We start from the raw sequence: 17826 nt of genomic DNA, 5'->3' as shown, positions 1-17826 counted from the left end.
TCAGGGAGGTACCAGAAGGAGGGAGAGTTTTTTGTTTGTTTAGACTTAAGAGAACTCGGGAGGCAGTGGAACTCTTTAGGGAGGTGCCAGAATGTGGGATATATTTTTTTTTTGGTTGTTTATTTGTTTATATAAAAAGTTTAAGGACTTAATGGAACTTGTCAGTACTTTTGCTGAGGAGGTTTTCTGGACAATGTTCTTGATGAGGTGTTGTAGTCTATTGCTGTTGCTTTTCTGGTGGCCTGTCAAAGACTGCAGTAGATAGGCAAAGGAGTATGATCTAGACCTTAGAGTAGATCTTCTAAACTAACCTGATGACCCTTTATTTCTAGCTGGAGGTAATGGTCAGGATGCGACGGACGCCCCAATGTCAGTCGTCGCCTCGGAAGGGACCACGAGTAACAACTCTACACAGCTGGTGGAGCAGGTCAGAGATACTTGTCATTCTACATCATGCATATTTATATTTTTATAAACCTTCTATAAAGGGTGGAATGACCTAAGGGGCAGAGTGTTTGCCTTGTATTTGGTAGGTCATGAGTTTGATCCCTGGCCGAGTCAAACAAAAAAATTTAAAATGGTACATGCACTCAGCACTATTGTGGAGTAGTGAGTGTGAGTATGGAGTGTAAGTATGGAAGTTAAACACACTAGCCCCCTGCTGTTGTGGCTTGCACTAATGTTTGGCCCAAGGGCTACAGAAATGGAGATGGTCACCACCCCTAACCATCTGTTACAGATGCATGGGCAACTTGAACTTTAACTCAATACCTTCTGTTGATATAACTGGTATCTCTCATGTTCTAATGCTCTTTATCACTAGTATCAGATTTGTTTCATGTTTTTCGTTTCCCACGTCATCACACATATATAGCAATGCCATACATCAAAAATTCAACATAAGCCATAAGATAACGTCCATAAGATAAGGATTTGAAAATACATGTACAGAATATGTCCTTTGGTCCACTTTTCTATTAGGTTTCTAACACTGTAACAGCATTGCATAGTTTAAGAAGCATGTCATCATGCCATTTTGCTGTCCTCTTTCGTTTGTTTTCAGTCCAGTGTCTAGTTCTCCTTGGTAAAATTCACCACCAAAGTTTGACAACTAGTTTTTTATGTAAATTAAGTTGGGATTGGTCCATAAGAAATGATTTTATTTTTTGCCCGCAGGTCAGAGCAGAGACCAGGAGAAGACAACACCAACACAAACGACAGAAGACCGCCAGAGAGGCGGCCGCCGCCCAAGACCTTTGATACTTCAAAACAAACCTACTTACTAATGTACTAAAGGATAATTGTGATAATTCAAACTTCGAGTCAGAATGGATTTATCAACCATTACTAGTTTCATCAGGTTGGTTAATAAATGGGATATGAAGCTCTTTGATACACAGCTAAGACAAATTCGCCTGCCTGAGTGTAAAATCAGACTGAACATCTACTCCAGTCGTGAGAGGGGAGACAAGTTTGGTCACGTCTCTGCAGATTCGAACCTGTGTCCTGGAACTTCATTGGTTTGTACTGGTACAGAAAATTCAGGTACAGGTACCTGAACCTGGACCTAGATATCTGCGAAAACTTGTGAATGGGTGATACTCAGAACAATGGTCCATTTTAGTACAAAGGGATTCTGTTTCATGGAGTATCCGACGTCCACCATCTTCATGCATCTGACACTGCCTCTGTTTTAGACCAAGTTCTCCTCTACTTCGCTCGTTATTTTCTTGGATCTGTAAGCCCCAAAACACTTGAACACTTGCAGGTAATTTCATTTTCCAAATGGTCCAAAATCCATTATACTGATTTGGGACTGCATCATTCTCACTGTAGAAGTATAACCTATCATGCAAAGTAGCATCAAGACCACTGAATCAACAGCAGGTTGGTTGTGTGTCAAAGAGCTTTGTTACCCAAATTAAGTGTACTAAATTGTGATAAAAAGGAATCGTGTGCTTCTTTAGTTGGTTAATATATATTATGCAGGTTTAGCTTATTTTGTTTATTTTTGTATATATAACATTGTATATATATATAACATGCAACATGATAGGCAGGGCTAGGAGGGGGTGGGGGGGCATTTCAGAATTCGAACCCCCAACCACAATTTAGTTAAAGGTGGGTTCACACATGCATATATATTCAAGTCCGTTTGAGGTGCGTATGACACTCTTAGTCTCTACCAGGCTCCACACGTCGCGGGAAAAATAGTACAAATTGGACAAATATAGATACATAACATGCCAGATGAGTTAGCTGACCGAGAAGTATTGTTAGCGACCCAGCTAACTCGTCTGACATGTTACCTGTTTACGTTTGTCCAATTTCCATTATTTTTCCAACGACCTGTGGAGCCTGGTGGAGGCAAAATACTCCCATGCGCGCCTCATACGGATTTAAATATGTACGCAGGTGTAACCCTACCTTAAGAATCCCTTAAGTATACCCTTTTCAGTGCCTGTAAGGAACAGGCAACTCTTAAAAAATGTACTGGGCAGAATAACATACTTAATAATTACACAGCTTGTTGAAATTATTCCATTTTTTATGAAGGAAAAAGACGATTACTATGTAACGAAATACTCATTATTTTGTTGTATCCGCTGGCAGTTGTGCTAAGATGTTCACATTTGTGGTGTTTTAGAGTTTATACTGTGAAACAAATACGACTGATTTTTACCTCACTTCCGTATCAAAAAGCAGGCAACAATGCACTACAGACCATTAAAAGAAATTGTAAACCCTTTATTGATTTTGTGAGTATATAATGAACAGAAGTGTTTGAAAGAAAACCAGCAAAAGTTTGAGCTTAGAATTAAACATCAAAAATAGTTTGCTTGTTGCTGTTGTTGTAAGCACACATAGCATAAAATGCTCATTTTATAGGTGTTCTTTTGGTCAAGTTGTTCTTGGTAAAACCCTTATAAAGTTATCATGAATGGATATGTTTGTTTAAGGACATTTTGTAGGGTTTTTCCACAATTTCATATTTTCTATGTGCTTTTGTGACATGACATTCAAGCACTAGATTTCTCTGATTCTGTAAGTTGTCAACATTGTGATAAAAGTTGCGTGCTGAGTGGATATCTTTGCGGCATCACTGCAACTAAGCACTTTGACAGTAAGAGCGCTCAACAAATTTCAAAACTGTGTTTTGTTGTCTTTTTGTTGTTTTACACAGCTCCAGCTTAATTTTTTTTCCCATGCCACTCATTGTTTGGGAACCCGTGTTGTTAATTTTCCTGCTTAAATATTATGTCCATTTTATACTTCTGAAAGTACATTTTCAACAGTTTTATGTCATTTTGTGGGACGGATGGGGCAAAATTATTTTCCATCCCAACAAGCAAATTTCTGTCCTGGGAAGCAAGGAAGGAAGGGTCCTGGAGACAGCGCTGGTATTGCACGACATTCCTATTATAAAGTCAGGGGTAACACAAACCTAAAATTTAGGACGCAGTGATGCTGCCCACGTGCCGCCGTTTCAGTGAGATATTCACTTAAACTCAGTTGTTGCATAACATTTGCACTGCCATGTTTGTAATGTCTATCCTTATAATGCTACCTGGAACCCTAAGGCCGCAACATCACACAGTCACTTCTTCTCCTCTTGTCATCCTGTCGGACAATCAGTTCACTGACAGACACACACACAAATGTTACGAAGTTATTCTCAAGAATGTCTTGCACATCTGGATATCCGAAGTATGACCAGCTTGCGGATTACTGGTCCTGCATTAATAGATTTCTTCCGAGTCACCCTTTTCAGCATCTTACTCTTGGCTCCCCGGCAGAATTTTAGAGCTGACGTTAGTGCTGTGTACCTAAATCTACCGGAACAGGACTTATAAAAATGTTTAGGTCCAAGAAAACCTAAATGCCGGGAACCAATTCTGGACTTGTAAAAAGCTATCTGTCACTTATGTTCTCCTTTTTGTTCAAGACTGTCTAAAACTTTCCATAAATGTGAAAATTGCACTGGAAAAAGACAAAAACATTGCTGGTTGGACCTGAACCTGAATGTGAGTTTAGGTACGCGGCATTAGTTGATGCCACGACCACTAAGTCGTTTATTCAGCCTCAGCTCTCCTGTAATTGGGATGATAATGTGATACGATATTGGTATCAAATGTCCTTTTGTATTTTGACTATCTAAAATGCTTCAGTGTGTATCATAGTTTTTTCAGGTTGGTAGATAATATTAGAGTTCTTTGTAGCACTGCCAACTTTTTTTGGAAGTACTTTAATTTGCTAGCTTCCTCAGAATGATGAAAGCATTGGCAGTTTAAATGGTCCCACTAAGTGAATGCTATAGTTGTTGATTTGATTATTATGTATTATGGATGATATCAGCGAGCTCTTCAATTATCAGTAATTTCCCCCCCAAAAAATTTAATGAATGAGAATTGGTTTCAGGATTTTATGCAGATCCCCGACTTATGCTGTTGGCCGTAATTCAGTTTTTGTAGTTGAGTTGTACTGTATCAGAATCTTTGTTTAGAAATTGGTATATTATTACTTTATGTGCTTAAGCATTGTGCATAGTTCGGTGCTGTAAGCTTGCAGATGTTTGCAAGGAAGTAGCTTTAGGCCACACTTACTTGATCTCATCATTGACATCCTCTGGATACCCTGAGAAGTACTCTCCAAGCCGAGGTTAGGCTCCGGCTGTTTTTTTATCGTTTTTTTTTTTTTTTTGCCTTTTTATTCGGCTTTCTATTTTGCCATTTTTCTTGAAGTACGCCAGCCAAACAGGTTTTCACACAGCAAGATAAAATACAAAATAGAAAGCCCGATAAAAACGACTAAAAAAACAGCCGGAGCGTAACCTCTGCTTGGAGAGTACCTGAGAAGGGGAAAAAAGGTGATGTACAATAAATTTTCTATTCTTTCGAAAAACATGTTGTCTTGTTTTAGCATATTCAACATATTCAATCATTCTGTACTTGACTGTTTTTTCATGATTTAAAATATTTGCAGTGTTGTATCAAGGCATGATTATTTCTTAACATCTGAAAATTACAGTCACTAAAAAATCAAGCCAGTGTGGCTTTAAGTATGAAAATCAAACATAAGGATGTTGTGAAAGGGTAAACAGTTGGTTCCTAGATCAGTTTAGTTGTTACCAAGATGTGATGTTGAGCTTCAATGTTCATCAGTGTGTTGAATTCATTACAAAGAAGGATCTTTGGTTTTGATTTCAAAAAGAATTGTTGGACTTACTGTAAATACTCGACCTGTACATGTAATTATCAATGAAAGCTATACTGGAAGTCAAGCATTTTCTAGAATCGTTGTGTGCTACTTCTGACTGATGGTATAAAGGATGTTTTAAGCTTATGCATTGGCCATCACATTTCCATGTGCAACTTTCAGACAAACAAACCAAGGAGTAACAATTAGAGTAACTTTACCTTTCGAGAACCTGTACAAAGGGCTCTCTTTGTACCGTTGTATCAAAAGCAACGACTATTTCAATGTCTTCTGTGGAAGACGTGAAGTAATGGGTTTTAATTGAAGAAACCCAGAATATTTTTACAATGAAAAAAACACATGTGCATGTTGAGCTGTACATGTATGTGCCTATATAAGCTATATGCAACTTTCTGAGTTAGCATGGCAGGCTTACAGCCAGAAATGAAAATACGACTATTTTCTGCTTTCAAGGATATGAATATTGGAGTTTGCAGCAAAAAATATCTTGTTGATACACACCATGTGATAATTCATTACTCTCCAAGCAGAGGTTAGGCTCCGACTTTTTTAACGTTCTTTTTCAGTCGTTTTTATCGGGCTTTCTATTTTGTATTTTATCTTGCTGTGTCAAAACCTAACCTTTGGCTGGCGTACTTCAAGAAAAATGACAAAATAGGAAGCCCGATAAAAACGACTAAAAAAACGTTAAAAAGCAGCCGGAGCCTAACCTCTGCTTGGAGAGTAATCATTCATGAGGACTTTGAGTTTCTGACTTTCGAGAGAAAAAGCTGCGTTAGTCTTTTCATCCAAAAATCTTGCAAAGAGAGCCTTGGAGTCTTTCCGTATATGGCATGATAAAACCTGGCAAAGATATCCCCAGAACACATCTGAATTTATTGTACCGTAGCAGACCTGTTCTGTATACTACTGAGTGTAATGCAGATTTTCAGCTCTAGGCCACACCATCAAATTTTCTTGATTCTCTGACGTTTTGTAGCCAAAACTTAGCAAGAGATACAAAAACAATGCTGGCTGGGGAAAAAATCTAGCACCTGACTATAACAACTTTCTCCCACTGTTATAGTATTATAGCCTTGCTTATAGGTTGCAACACACAAAGCACACATTCCAGTTCATCAAACGATAAAGAACTACGGTATGGTTGTCCAGCAGGGAAATATTTCTTTTCTGTTTTAATTGTGTGTACAAATTGTGTTCAGTACAAATACGTAGTCATTGATTAAATCTTTCTGCTCCACTGCTGACCTTTTCTATGAGTTTTTCCTTGTTGAACGCGTAGATGGAGGTAGGACTAGTACTGCAAAATCAGCCTCCATGCATACATATACAAAAAAACACCAACATAACTTCAGTTTTAAGCTTTAATCCCTATAGGAAGAAATCCCTAGGTACCATCACAATTATTAAGAAGTCCAGAGCCAAGCTCTACTGTAACAGTAAATAGTTCTTAATTCTATTGTCAATGTTTCTTCACTATAGTATGAGTCTTTTAGGTATCAGTTTTCATTATTTTGCAGAACACCTCGGTGTTGTTTTCCACTGAAATTGTTAAAAGTTCACAATTGCCCCATCAATGATCATGACGATGGTGTCACCTCCATCAAAAAATAAAAATGCAAAATAAAAACACAAACAAATTGATGTACCTGCAGTCACTCATTGGTCAAACAAATATAGCTGTTGAATAGTCAATTTTTTTATGATGGACAGTCAGTGTCAGTCAGCTAGTATTTTTTTTTTCTTCCGTTTTTGAGGCTACCAACTTCAATTTGCTGAAGACTTTTGTAGCCTATATAGGAAAGTCGTGTAAAGTGCCTTTCCCAAGGGCACAAGATCGGTGACACGTCGGGGTTTGAACTCAGGACCTTCTGGACCTGACTCAAACGTGCTGACGATTGCGCCACGCGGTCCCACTAATGGCCTAGTATCGTTCAGAAGTTCAGAGGAGAGTTCTCGGGTTGTTTATTCCTCATCGGCCTCTCCTCTCTTCAGTTTGCCGATGACCTCCCGCAACATCTGGTTGCAGAGAGCAGCGTAAGGATTCATGGCGACGACTTGAGTCTTGGCAAACTCGCTCCCCAGACAAGCTGCTTTCTTAAAGTCTTCCAAGGCTTCTTCGTCCCGACCCTCCAACCTGGAAAAGGGACGATAAACATTTTTTTAGGACTCCGTTCCCATAAATGTGTTATTGAATCCAAACTCTTCTGCAAAACCTAGTCACAGTGCACATGTACATAAGACCACAGTTCTTTATTTCCTTGTTTCTAGAACATGTTAAGGTATGATTTCTTACCAAAGTACAGAGAAAAACTTGAATGTTTCTCAACAGATCATATTTTCATTTTGATCTTGCAATTCAGCATTATTTTTTTCAATCGAAAACAAGCAACAAATAGATATGGCTTAACATGTGACAATACACATGTACAAAAACATTTTCTCTACCCCTACTGAGACTACTTTTACCTGTTGATAAGACCCCTCTGAGTGAAAGCCTGGCATGCTGCTTTCCCTTTTCCCTGGCTCAGGTTGATGGCTTTGTTCAAATCATCCAGGGCACCTGGAACAAAAATTGTTGTTTCAAACAGTAGTAGTTACAACAATTTCACAGTGCTTTCACCATACAGCAGATCTCCAAAAGACTCTTATAACCCACTCTTTATGCAATACTTAGGTTGAAACTTAGGTATGTTGATGGCATTGCTGCCACTACGGCCGGTGGGACCAGTGAGGCAAGGTTATGCAAAACTATAGTCTGTTCACAATCCACTGTCCTCAAAAACAAGTCAACCCCCACAACAATAAAAGTAAATATCATAAAATATAATTATTTTATTAGACTTATTTAAAGATAAATAGCTTTATGTCATACCTGTGATGCAAAAACGTTCGATACGGGTGTTCCGGGCCGTACGTTTCCGTATCGCACAGGTTCGAAAGGCGTATCACACAGGCTCCATTCGAATAAATTGAACTGTTTCGAGCGGGCCGAATACGGCACGATTGTCAATTCGAATACCTGATTCGGACGTTGGAACATTGCTGTTGCAACACTTATTGTTCGAGGGCACCAAATTTGTTCAACTTCTGGCGCATTTCGCATCAAAACATGGGTTTTCTCAGGTGGGTATGACATAAATAAAATACAACACGGTGTATTCCGAATAACACTCGGTCTCAGCCCTCCCGCAGGTCGGATCACCCTCCGGCCGTCGGGCGATCTGACCCGCGGTCGGGCTGATACCTTGGGCGATGCGGAATACACCGTGTTGTATTCTATATATATATAATCTGTCTGTTACTTTACTGTCAATTGATCCTATACAATGTCATGCATTCAGCCTTTGAGTATGATTTTGCAATAAATGATTGAACCAACTCTTCACAGATCCAGCAAACCTTACCTAAGACATCTCCCCTCAGCCTGAGTGCCTGTGCTCTGTTGTTGTACCCGGAGGCCCAGTCTGGCGCCACGGCCACTGCCTGGTTAAACAGGTCCAGCGCCTGGTCAATGTCTCCGTTTTCTGCACTCTGCACGGCAAGGAGCTCTAACCTCTTCGCCTCTTTGATTGCTTCGTTGTCTTCAGTTCCTGCGAATGTGTTAACAGTGCTGATGATTTGCATAACAATATCCAGACGGGTTTTATTTTCTTACACACAAAACATCAAAAAGAAAACAACCCCGTCTGGATATTGTTATGCAAATCGAAACAATGGCCAAGACAATGACTGTTTACTTTAAAAACCACCTTTTTTTTAACCTCCTTGCTTTGACATATTACCTAATTTTTTTTTTCATGTCGCCACACTTGCGTCCTGACTTATCATCAGCAAGTCTACGAAAACCTCGCCTTCCGCACTGGTGTTCCAGTGCTGAATCAATTGTCTGAACGGCCTCAGCACTGGTTTTCCAGTGCTGAAATTCTTTCAGCACTCGTTTTCCAGTGCTGATCGGCCTTGTTCGAGTGCTGAAACTCCCTCAGCACTGGTTTTCCAGTGCTGAATTTCTTTTAGTACTCGTTTTCCAGTGCTGAACTTCTGTCAGCACTCGTTTTCCAGTGCTGAACTGCCGCCAGCACTCGGTCACCAGTGCTGAAATCCGGGGATACCGGGGCCGGGTCAGGTCAAAGGTCATTCAGCACTGGTTACCCAGTGCTGAAACTGCCGTCAGCACTGGAACCGAGTGCTGATATACAAAAACCTCGCCTTCCGCACTGGATTTACCAGTGCTCGGGGACACTTCAGCACTGGAAAACCAGTGCTATGAAATCTTCAGCACTGGAAAACGAGTACTGACGTCTTTTAAGGACTGGAACGATGTGCGAACCAGTGCTTACGTCCTTATCCAGCACTGGAATCTCCCAGTGCTGAGAGTAAGACGTAAATTCGAAGGAAAGATAAGTTATTTCGTGCAAAGAAAATTGTAGTTGTGCTATCCATTCGTTATGTAATTGAATATATGTATACTGTATAAGGGATATATATCATTTATAAAATGAATGAATGAATGAAGACCTTCATTGCACATTTTTTTTATAAAGTAATCAAATTTGCGTCCTTTTACTAGTACCGCTATCAGTAAAGTTACTTCGTGCAAAGAAAACTTTGTGTAAAGTTGTGTATTTTATTCGTTGTACATGTGTAATTGAAAGGTAGATATATGTATATGTGTAAGAGGTGTTTAAGGGATAGCTATCATTATAACAATAAGCAACTTTATTGTGTGATTGTGATAGATATAGCCAGCCTCCTCGTTGTTGTTGTCGTTGTCGTTGAAGAGGCGCCACTGAACTTCCAAAAGGATGAGGTCTGCCATAGGTGACGTTTATAATCCAGCAATGTCTTAAGTTTTAGTAGTTACAGAGCAAAGGACGTATCGTAATTCCAAATTACTGTAACAGTTATATCTCAGAGTCTCCCGATCTCTCAGCACTCGGTTTCCAGTGCTGAATATTCGTCAGCACTCGTTTTCCAGTACTGAATGTTCGTCAGCACTGGAAATCCAGTGCTGAATGTTCGTCAGCACTCGGTTTCCAGTGCTGAAGCACTGGAAATCCAGTGCTGACGCCATCTTCAGCACTGGGTTCCAGTGCTGAAAAAGGAGGGAGAGGTTTTCGTAGTTTTGCTTATCTTCATGCAGAGGTATAGTATTAAACCTCAAAATCTTGCTGTAGAAAAACACAAGGAATGGAAACTTGCTGCGTGCTAATATGTAGCGTGGATGCCAAACATGTTACCAGGTCCACGTGCCAGATTCTCGGCTCTAGGGCCAACATGCTGCTAAGAAATTCTACAACAGCCCCCCTTGGGTTAGATATTATTGAGATCGGGAATCTGGCATCCAGGTTTACGTAAATAATACGTGCCACTATAGGCACGAAGCGACAGCACACACTCCCTCACAGTCACACACCAAACACCCCTTGCTCAAATTCTGTCCTTATAAACTTACCCTCTCCTTCCTCCCTTTCTTCTTCGTCTTCTACGACGTCTCCAAAAGGTAAATTTGGGTTAAAGATGGAGTTGAGGACCCGCTTGTCATTAGCAGTCGCCATGATAGGACAATCAAACCTCAGATAGCAGACAGATGTGTGTGTGTTGATGTCGACCGTGTCGTCTGCAGAAATGGCAGGATACAACCAAGTGGACAGGTGATACATATTTATATATTGTACAATAAAAAACGTTTCCTATCAACAATAGTATGTAAAATACTTTTAAACGTTTCTTTTTTAATTATTAGCTTACATCATATACAAAATAAGTTCTTCGTAAGATTATGGTTTGAAGAAAAATATCGGTTACCAGCCATTAAAGTGAACTCTTCCGTTGACCTCAGTTAATTTTGAAGGGCGACAAAACATCATTGAAAAAAGTTACTTGATGTTAGCAAATTATTGTAGCGCAAGTTTTAAAACATTCTATCATTTTTAAGCATAAAATAGCGATATATTTTGGTTGTTAAATTATTTCTTGCGATGCATTGGCTTTTTTGGGTCTTTGATATCATGTTTACGGTCTAGGTTTTGCCGCCCTCATATCTTTGACCCGAAAGAGGCCACGTCGAAATGTGAGAAGTCGTGCGTCCAGTTTCTTAGAGTTCCAGACTGACGAAAAAACTGTCAAAAATGTAGACTTTCACAATTAGAGGACTGTAACAAAGATAAAGACGGTTGAAGCACACCACAAGCTCAATTTGCATATAAAGTTGACATCAGAGACGATCCCACGATGGAGTTTTCGGAAGAGCTGGATCTGAAAATGAAAGGACCAAGAGATCCCCTTCTTTCGCCTGAAGAGGATGGTGGTGGAGACGTCGTAGACATTCTTAAGACGAGAGATGGGGATCTTAAGACTCGGAGACAGAAACCCTTTCTCAGTAAGTGTATAACTTTGTAACCACTGTCTATGATGCACGCATATGGTCAGTGTTTGTCAACAAATTTTTGGCGACTGCACAAGAGCGGAGGCGCAATAAGTATTTTTTTAACATGTTTTGAGTGAGTGAATGAATAAATGAATGTGTAGGTGAGCTAGTGTGTGTATTCATGTCTCTCTCTGTGTATGTCATGTGTCTGTGTGTGTGTGTGCGTGCGTGCGTGCGCGTGTGTGAAAGAGAGAGCAAGTAACTGAGTGAGCTAGACCATCATGAAAAAAGAGACCAAAATGAACATTCATATTATTAGTCATCTACCATCTATATGCAACACTAACTAATCTCCAAGCAGGTCCTATGGTAGCAATAAGATAGTATCAAAAGCTGGCAGGGGAGTGAAGCTATCCTAGGAGTGCTTTTGCTACCCGTGCCTGTCTAACTCCCTTTGGCCAGCTATAATACTCCTTGGCCAGCTTTGATACTATCTTATGTGACCAGAAAATCTGCCTGGAGATTAACACTGACTCCTACTTTACTGAATGAATGAAGACGTTTATTCAATTATTGTACTGTACTCAGTTTTGCCCAACCGAGCTAACCCAACCAAAATGTAAGTATACAGGTCACAACAAGACAAAACATGTATATATATATATACATATAAGAGTATTACAAATCTAGTCTAACACAGAAGTTCGGCTTCTTCTCGCTTCTTGGTATAATGGTGAAATAATGTAGAACTGTATTGGGTAAAGCTATGGTTGGTTTGTCAAGACACATGAAGAATATAAACTTGTCAGTGCTACTCATGTGTCTAAAATGAGGGAATCTACTTTCTACTTTCTATGCAACTAAATAGTACTAAAACTACCTTCCACCCCCAGCCCGCAGAGTTCGGTGGCAGGTGGCCATCTTCTGCTGCCTGTTCCTGGGTTACTTCAGCATCATTCTGTGCAGGGTCGGCACCGAGGTTTCTCTGGCAGCCATGACAGATGACAAAGAGCTAGAATTTACCAAGGTAAATCTGTTTATTGTGGTATCAATATAGTCAGGTAATACTCCTTTAAGTCTTGTATTAGTTTAATCTTAGTCATAGTACTTGTATAGTAAACAGCTCATTCTTCTAGAATAACTCAAGAACCTGGTGACCTCAGTTGGAGTCAGTGGAGGCTTCCATCAGTATCCACCAGGGCTTTAGCCAGCTCGAAATTTTTTTCCGTCAGCCAATAATACAATCGTCGCGAAAACGGCGAAAATTCACTAGAAGGACTGAACTGAGACCTTGAAAAACGGGTTTTAATGAGATTATCGTATGCGAAAGGGCACCGACACACATTGTCAACAATGATAACAATAGCAAAACAAACAATGTGTGGCTTTTACGGCCGTGGACAGCGTCTCCAAGCCGCCTGTAGCTTCCACCAAGGATTTTTGGCCATCAAGGTTGACGGATTGGTTGTAAAATTTTTCCGTCAGACGCAGCAAATTTCCGTCAATTGACGGAAAAACGGACGCTGGCTAGAGCCCTGGTATCCACCATCTTATTATAGCCTTCTCCCTGCTGCCTAACCCTGTAGCTAATAGTAATATAGAATATTTTTTACCATGCACTCACACACATGCATTTATGAAATATGTGTATATACTTATTCAGACTTGAAATGATGTAAACTGTACCTCTGCTAAATACTTTGTCTGATTCTTACATCTTCCCTCCTGACCTCAATGAAGAGCGGCCTGCATGACAATTTGAGCTTTCATGACAAAAGAAAGGTTCAAACAAACAAGATGTAGCTACTTCAGGTTGCTATTAGCTTAAACAATGATAACAGTCAGCTCTAACCATACAAATCATGTACTGTAAATGTAAAAACTTTTGCAGTGGTTTAATGTTCGCGGTTTTTGCAGTGGCCGCTTCACCATGAATTTAAAACCACCACAAATATTTTTACATAGCACTAGCAGTGAGTAACAGACTAAATTGCATACTGCTACCGCAAACTTAAAGCCACTGCGAAAAGTCCCTTTTCCTGCTACCGTGAAATTAAATCCCTGCGAACTTAAATGCATTTACAGTATCTATTGTCAATTGCAGTTTGATGCAGGGACTGTCCTGGCCTATGGTAACGGTGCCTACATCGTGGGTAAAATGCTGGCAGGGGCGGTAGCGGACACATTTGGGGGCAAGAGGGTCATGATCTCTGCCCTGACTGCAGTTGTCTTCTTTACCTCGCTGTATGCCAACGTCTACATCAAGGTGTTCTTCATCGCAATATTCATGGTCAACAAAATATGTATGGTAAGTTTGGATCCTGGCATGATGGAATAATTCAATTCCTTCTTATTCCAAGTTATTCTGTCTTGCAGGGTCCCAAGTGCAGGAAATTTTAATATGTAGGCCTACTTTTCTATTGAGGGTGGGATTGTACATTCTCTCATACATGTACACACTCTTTGTTTGACTGTGTTTAACTGAGACTTGTTTGTAGCATGAAAGCTCATCTGTGTTGCCTGATACAATCCATGTTGGAGTTTATAACTATCATTTTCACTCGAATTTTCTGTCGCCTTCATCAGGAGTGGTGATTCAATTGACTTTAGGGACACGTGACTCGTGTAAAGAATCGTAGTTTCCTCAGGCAAGCGGTATCAGCCCCATCTCTGTTCGAGCTAAACATTTTTTTCATGTTTAATGATAATTATAAACTCCAACAAAGACATAATTTTTTTTGTTGTTGACTCCAGAGCAGCGGCTGGCCTGCCCTAACCAAGCTGGTCTGTATCTGGTTTGACGAGGAGCATTATGGGAAGGTTTTCAGCGGAATGTCCATCGCCAGTAGATCAGGAGGGCTGGCGTCAACTTTTCTCCTGGGAGGGCTCCTCTCCGCAGGCAAGTCTTCAAATATTGGAAAGATGTGTCAGTCTAAATCAAACTGAGTCTTGATCATTCGCCTATGCTCGCAAATGGTTGATTGTCTATTTTTGCTGTACATCATCATGTGTTGCTAAAAGGTCATTATAGATAAGATAGATCCTAATATTTACTGTAACTTCTAACATGTTGATTTTCAGACTTTCCGTAGCAGGATGTGAAACTGTCATGTATTGTCTGACTCTTAGTCACTAATAGTTAAAAGTTGTACTTACTGAAAAGAGCCAGGAATTTTCCTATGTATGGAACCTGTGCATAGTAGTTCTCTTTCTCTTAAACAACCTGATGATGATTCACCTCACTAAGTTACTGACTAAGCTAAACATATATTTTTCTTTTGCCGTTTTAAGGTTTTTATGAAGTTTGAAGTAGTTTAAACATTTACTATTAATTGCTTTTCTCATTTCTGTTGCAAAAAAAGAGAGTCTAGATTTTGTTGTGGAGTTAGTTATCATAGATAATTTCTCTTGATCTTCAATTCTCAGACCGTTTTTCACCTTACCTTTACACAGGCCTTCACTGGAGAGTTATTCTCTTTGTGGCAGCTACTGTTGCTTTCTGCATGATGCTCGTGAGTGTTTGCATCCTGCGGGAGTCGCCGGTTGACCTTGGCCTTCAACCTTCCATCAAGAAGCCAAAAGATGACTTCAAAGGTAATCCTTATAATGTTATTGATGAAATTTTCTTGCACTGTATCTGTATGTAGTTTATTACAAATGTATCTTTATGTAGTGAAGTAGGCTGTACAATTGTAAAGCAATAAAGTTCATTCATTCATTCATTCATTTAAGGTGGCAACGGCCATCCGCTGGAGAAAGCCAAACTGATGGAAGCATTGTTGTATTTTGCCAGAAGTCCGGCATTTTGGTGTCTGGGGATCGCCAATCTGTTTCTTACAGGTATGTTACAAGTTTAGAATTCAAACCTTTCAAAGTACCTCGAAATCAGACATTCTGCAAAGCTGATAGAATCTGAACTGTTCCCCACTTTATCAAACTTGCCTCTCTTGCAATAGCCTTCATGTGGCGCTCACTTTGCATGTAGTAGGTCATGGGTTGGATAGCCACAAATGTGTCTTACCAACAAATTCGTGAATGGCACATGCTGCTGCTCTGCTTGGCACTCGGTGCTTACTAGTCTGTTGTAAACACACCACATCCAGTGGACTATAAATTAAATATTAAAACCCCTTGTGATTTAGTGCTTGCACAACTGTGTTGCACAACAGAGATGGGTGCTGCCCTATACGGTATACCCCATATGGTGTGGAAAGTTATCTATAGTTTCACGGTATGTGGAAATACAGATCATCTTGCACCCATATTTCAAAGGTAACCCTGCTGTTGTATTATCTGTAATTGCCCAAGAGCTAAGAATACAGAGTTGAGCACTGCCCCATATACTGTTGGAAAGTCTGTAACCTTTTCTCTTGGCTTACTCTGGTGTAAGGAAATGCAGAGTATCTTTTCCCTGTATTTTAAATAGAGGCCACTGCTATTTATCTGTGCCTCTAAGCCTTGCACAATTGTGTGGCCCAAGGGCTAAAGAAAGGGAAATGGGCACCATCCTATTTAGTGTTGGAGGGATTCATATGACAATGCAAATCATATTGCCTCTGTATCGTAAGAGTAGCATTATTTGTGCTTCTAAAGCTGTGTACTTGGCCAAAGAGGTAGTAAAAGAAATCAATATCGGACTACAACCCCATTTGGTGTGGGAAGGACTTAAACTTTGAAGAGGGTCTGCATGGGGTGTTCTTAGAATCCTTTGCACTGAATATAGAAGAACCACGTACAAATTAAGCTCAAATCAAAGAAGTCAATTACGCAAAAATGACAGCTTTCCTTATAATTATGAATCTTTACAAGAAATCAAAATTTTCCTTACAGAAAAGTGGCATGCAGTCCCTCTTTTAACTGTCTTGCAATTGACTTACAGGGTGTACGGAAATGCAAAGCAACCTGCCTCTGTATTATATCTCAGTAGTATTACTAATATGCTTGCATGGCTGCATGGCAAGATAAGAAACAGAGATCAGGCTATCTCCCCATACAGCATTGGAAGGACCTTAAGTTTTAATTCACTTCCAATTGACTTACTGGGTGTATGGAAATGCAAAGCATCCTGCCTCTGTATTATATCTCAGTAGTAATATTACATGTATTATGCTTTCATGGCTGCATGGCAAAGTAAGAAACAGATGAGGCTATGGCCCCAAAAGTTTTAATTCACTTCCAATTGACTTCCAGGGTGTATGGAAATGCAAAGCATCCTGCCTCTGTACTTCAAAGACAGCCTACACCTGTCCCCCGGCCACGCAGCTCTGGTCGCCTCCTCCTTCCAGGCCGGGGCCGTAGCCTCCCTCATGATCGGTGGGATCGTCTACGACCACATCAGCCCTCGCTCTCGGTTCCTGTTCCTCACATCCCTCCTGGGGGTATCGACGGGGTGTCTCATCATCCTGTGGAGGGTTCCGGACATCACCATTCCCCTGGCGGGGGTGGTCGTGTTCGTCCTCGGAGCCACCATCTCCACCCCGTACTACATTCCCGGCGGAGTCTTCTCAATGTCGTTCGGAGGGGAGAGGTACTGCTCGACGCTGGTCAGCATTCTGGACGTGTTCGGGTACTGTGCCTCTATCACTATGGACAGCATCATGGGAGCCATGCCCTGGCATGACCTGTTCACTGCCCAGGTGGTGAGCTGTGTCATGGCGCTGGTGTTTCTGGGGGTGTTCATGTGCACTAAAGCTGCTCGCTGAGGCTGTCGGGACTGAAAAAAAGAAAATTGAACTTTATTTGTCATCAAACTTTACCTCTGATAAGCAAATGACCTGAAAGATAGTTGGGACTTCCCAAATTTTTGGCTGATTTCGTGGAATGGTCTCGTCCACTACAGCCTCAGTGATGTGACGTTGGAGACTTAAACAAAGAGATAACCATGGCCTACAAAAAATGAAAGTGAACTTCATCCATTATCAAACTGACACCCAACACTTAAGATATTTGGGACTAATACCCAAATTTTGGGCTGACTCTGTCAGCCTTGTTCACGGAATGGACTAGTCTACTGTTACAGTAGCTTTCGTGACGTGACATTGGAGACATGCGACATAAGCAAAGGGTTGCAGGTGCCAGATAACCTATGTCGCCCCCCGTCAGTGTTCAGTGTTGGACAGTGAGCTCAAATGTTCACAGTTTCCTTCAATCCTCTTTTAAAGAAATCAGTAATTTGAATCTAAGATATTTATTTTTTCTACTGAACTTGATTCAGTTAGCTCACTATCTACTGAAGAGCT

The 17826-nt window shown here is 40.5% G+C and overlaps 3 protein-coding genes across 3 annotated transcripts in view; 2 read left to right on the top strand and 1 right to left on the bottom strand.

Annotated features, from left to right (window-relative positions):
• The window catches only part of LOC118430277, a gene marked incomplete in the record, with an annotated part of 17178 nt that extends 15768 nt beyond the window's left edge, over window positions 1–1410 (top strand). Inside the window, 2 exon segments of the mRNA XM_035841011.1 lie at window positions 377–427; window positions 1177–1410. Of these exon segments, the coding sequence (XP_035696904.1) occupies window positions 377–427; window positions 1177–1260 (135 nt within the window).
• Window positions 1411–6920: 5510 nt separating this feature from the next.
• On the bottom strand, window positions 6921–10849 carry LOC118430279 (tetratricopeptide repeat protein 36-like). Its single transcript, XM_035841013.1, has 5 exons — window positions 10673–10849; window positions 8625–8810; window positions 7687–7780; window positions 7142–7354; window positions 6921–6944 (listed from the first exon to the last, which is right to left on the bottom strand). Exons 1-4 carry the CDS (start codon window positions 10773–10775, stop codon window positions 7183–7185), a joined length of 555 nt encoding a protein of 184 aa, XP_035696906.1. The 5' UTR covers window positions 10776–10849; the 3' UTR covers window positions 6921–6944; window positions 7142–7182.
• A 408-nt stretch (window positions 10850–11257) lies between these two features.
• Window positions 11258–17302, top strand: LOC118430272 (probable hexose phosphate transport protein). Its single transcript, XM_035841001.1, has 7 exons — window positions 11258–11599; window positions 12481–12614; window positions 13692–13895; window positions 14342–14486; window positions 15041–15181; window positions 15320–15427; window positions 16778–17302. Exons 1-7 carry the CDS (start codon window positions 11452–11454, stop codon window positions 17287–17289), a joined length of 1392 nt encoding a protein of 463 aa, XP_035696894.1. The 5' UTR covers window positions 11258–11451; the 3' UTR covers window positions 17290–17302.
• The last annotated feature ends 524 nt before the right edge of the window (window positions 17303–17826 follow it).

This window comes from Branchiostoma floridae, chromosome 14 (assembly GCF_000003815.2).
Source record: "Branchiostoma floridae strain S238N-H82 chromosome 14, Bfl_VNyyK, whole genome shotgun sequence".
Classification (NCBI taxonomy): domain Eukaryota; kingdom Metazoa; phylum Chordata; class Leptocardii; order Amphioxiformes; family Branchiostomatidae; genus Branchiostoma; species Branchiostoma floridae.
This window is presented reverse-complemented; position numbering and strand designations above follow the sequence as displayed.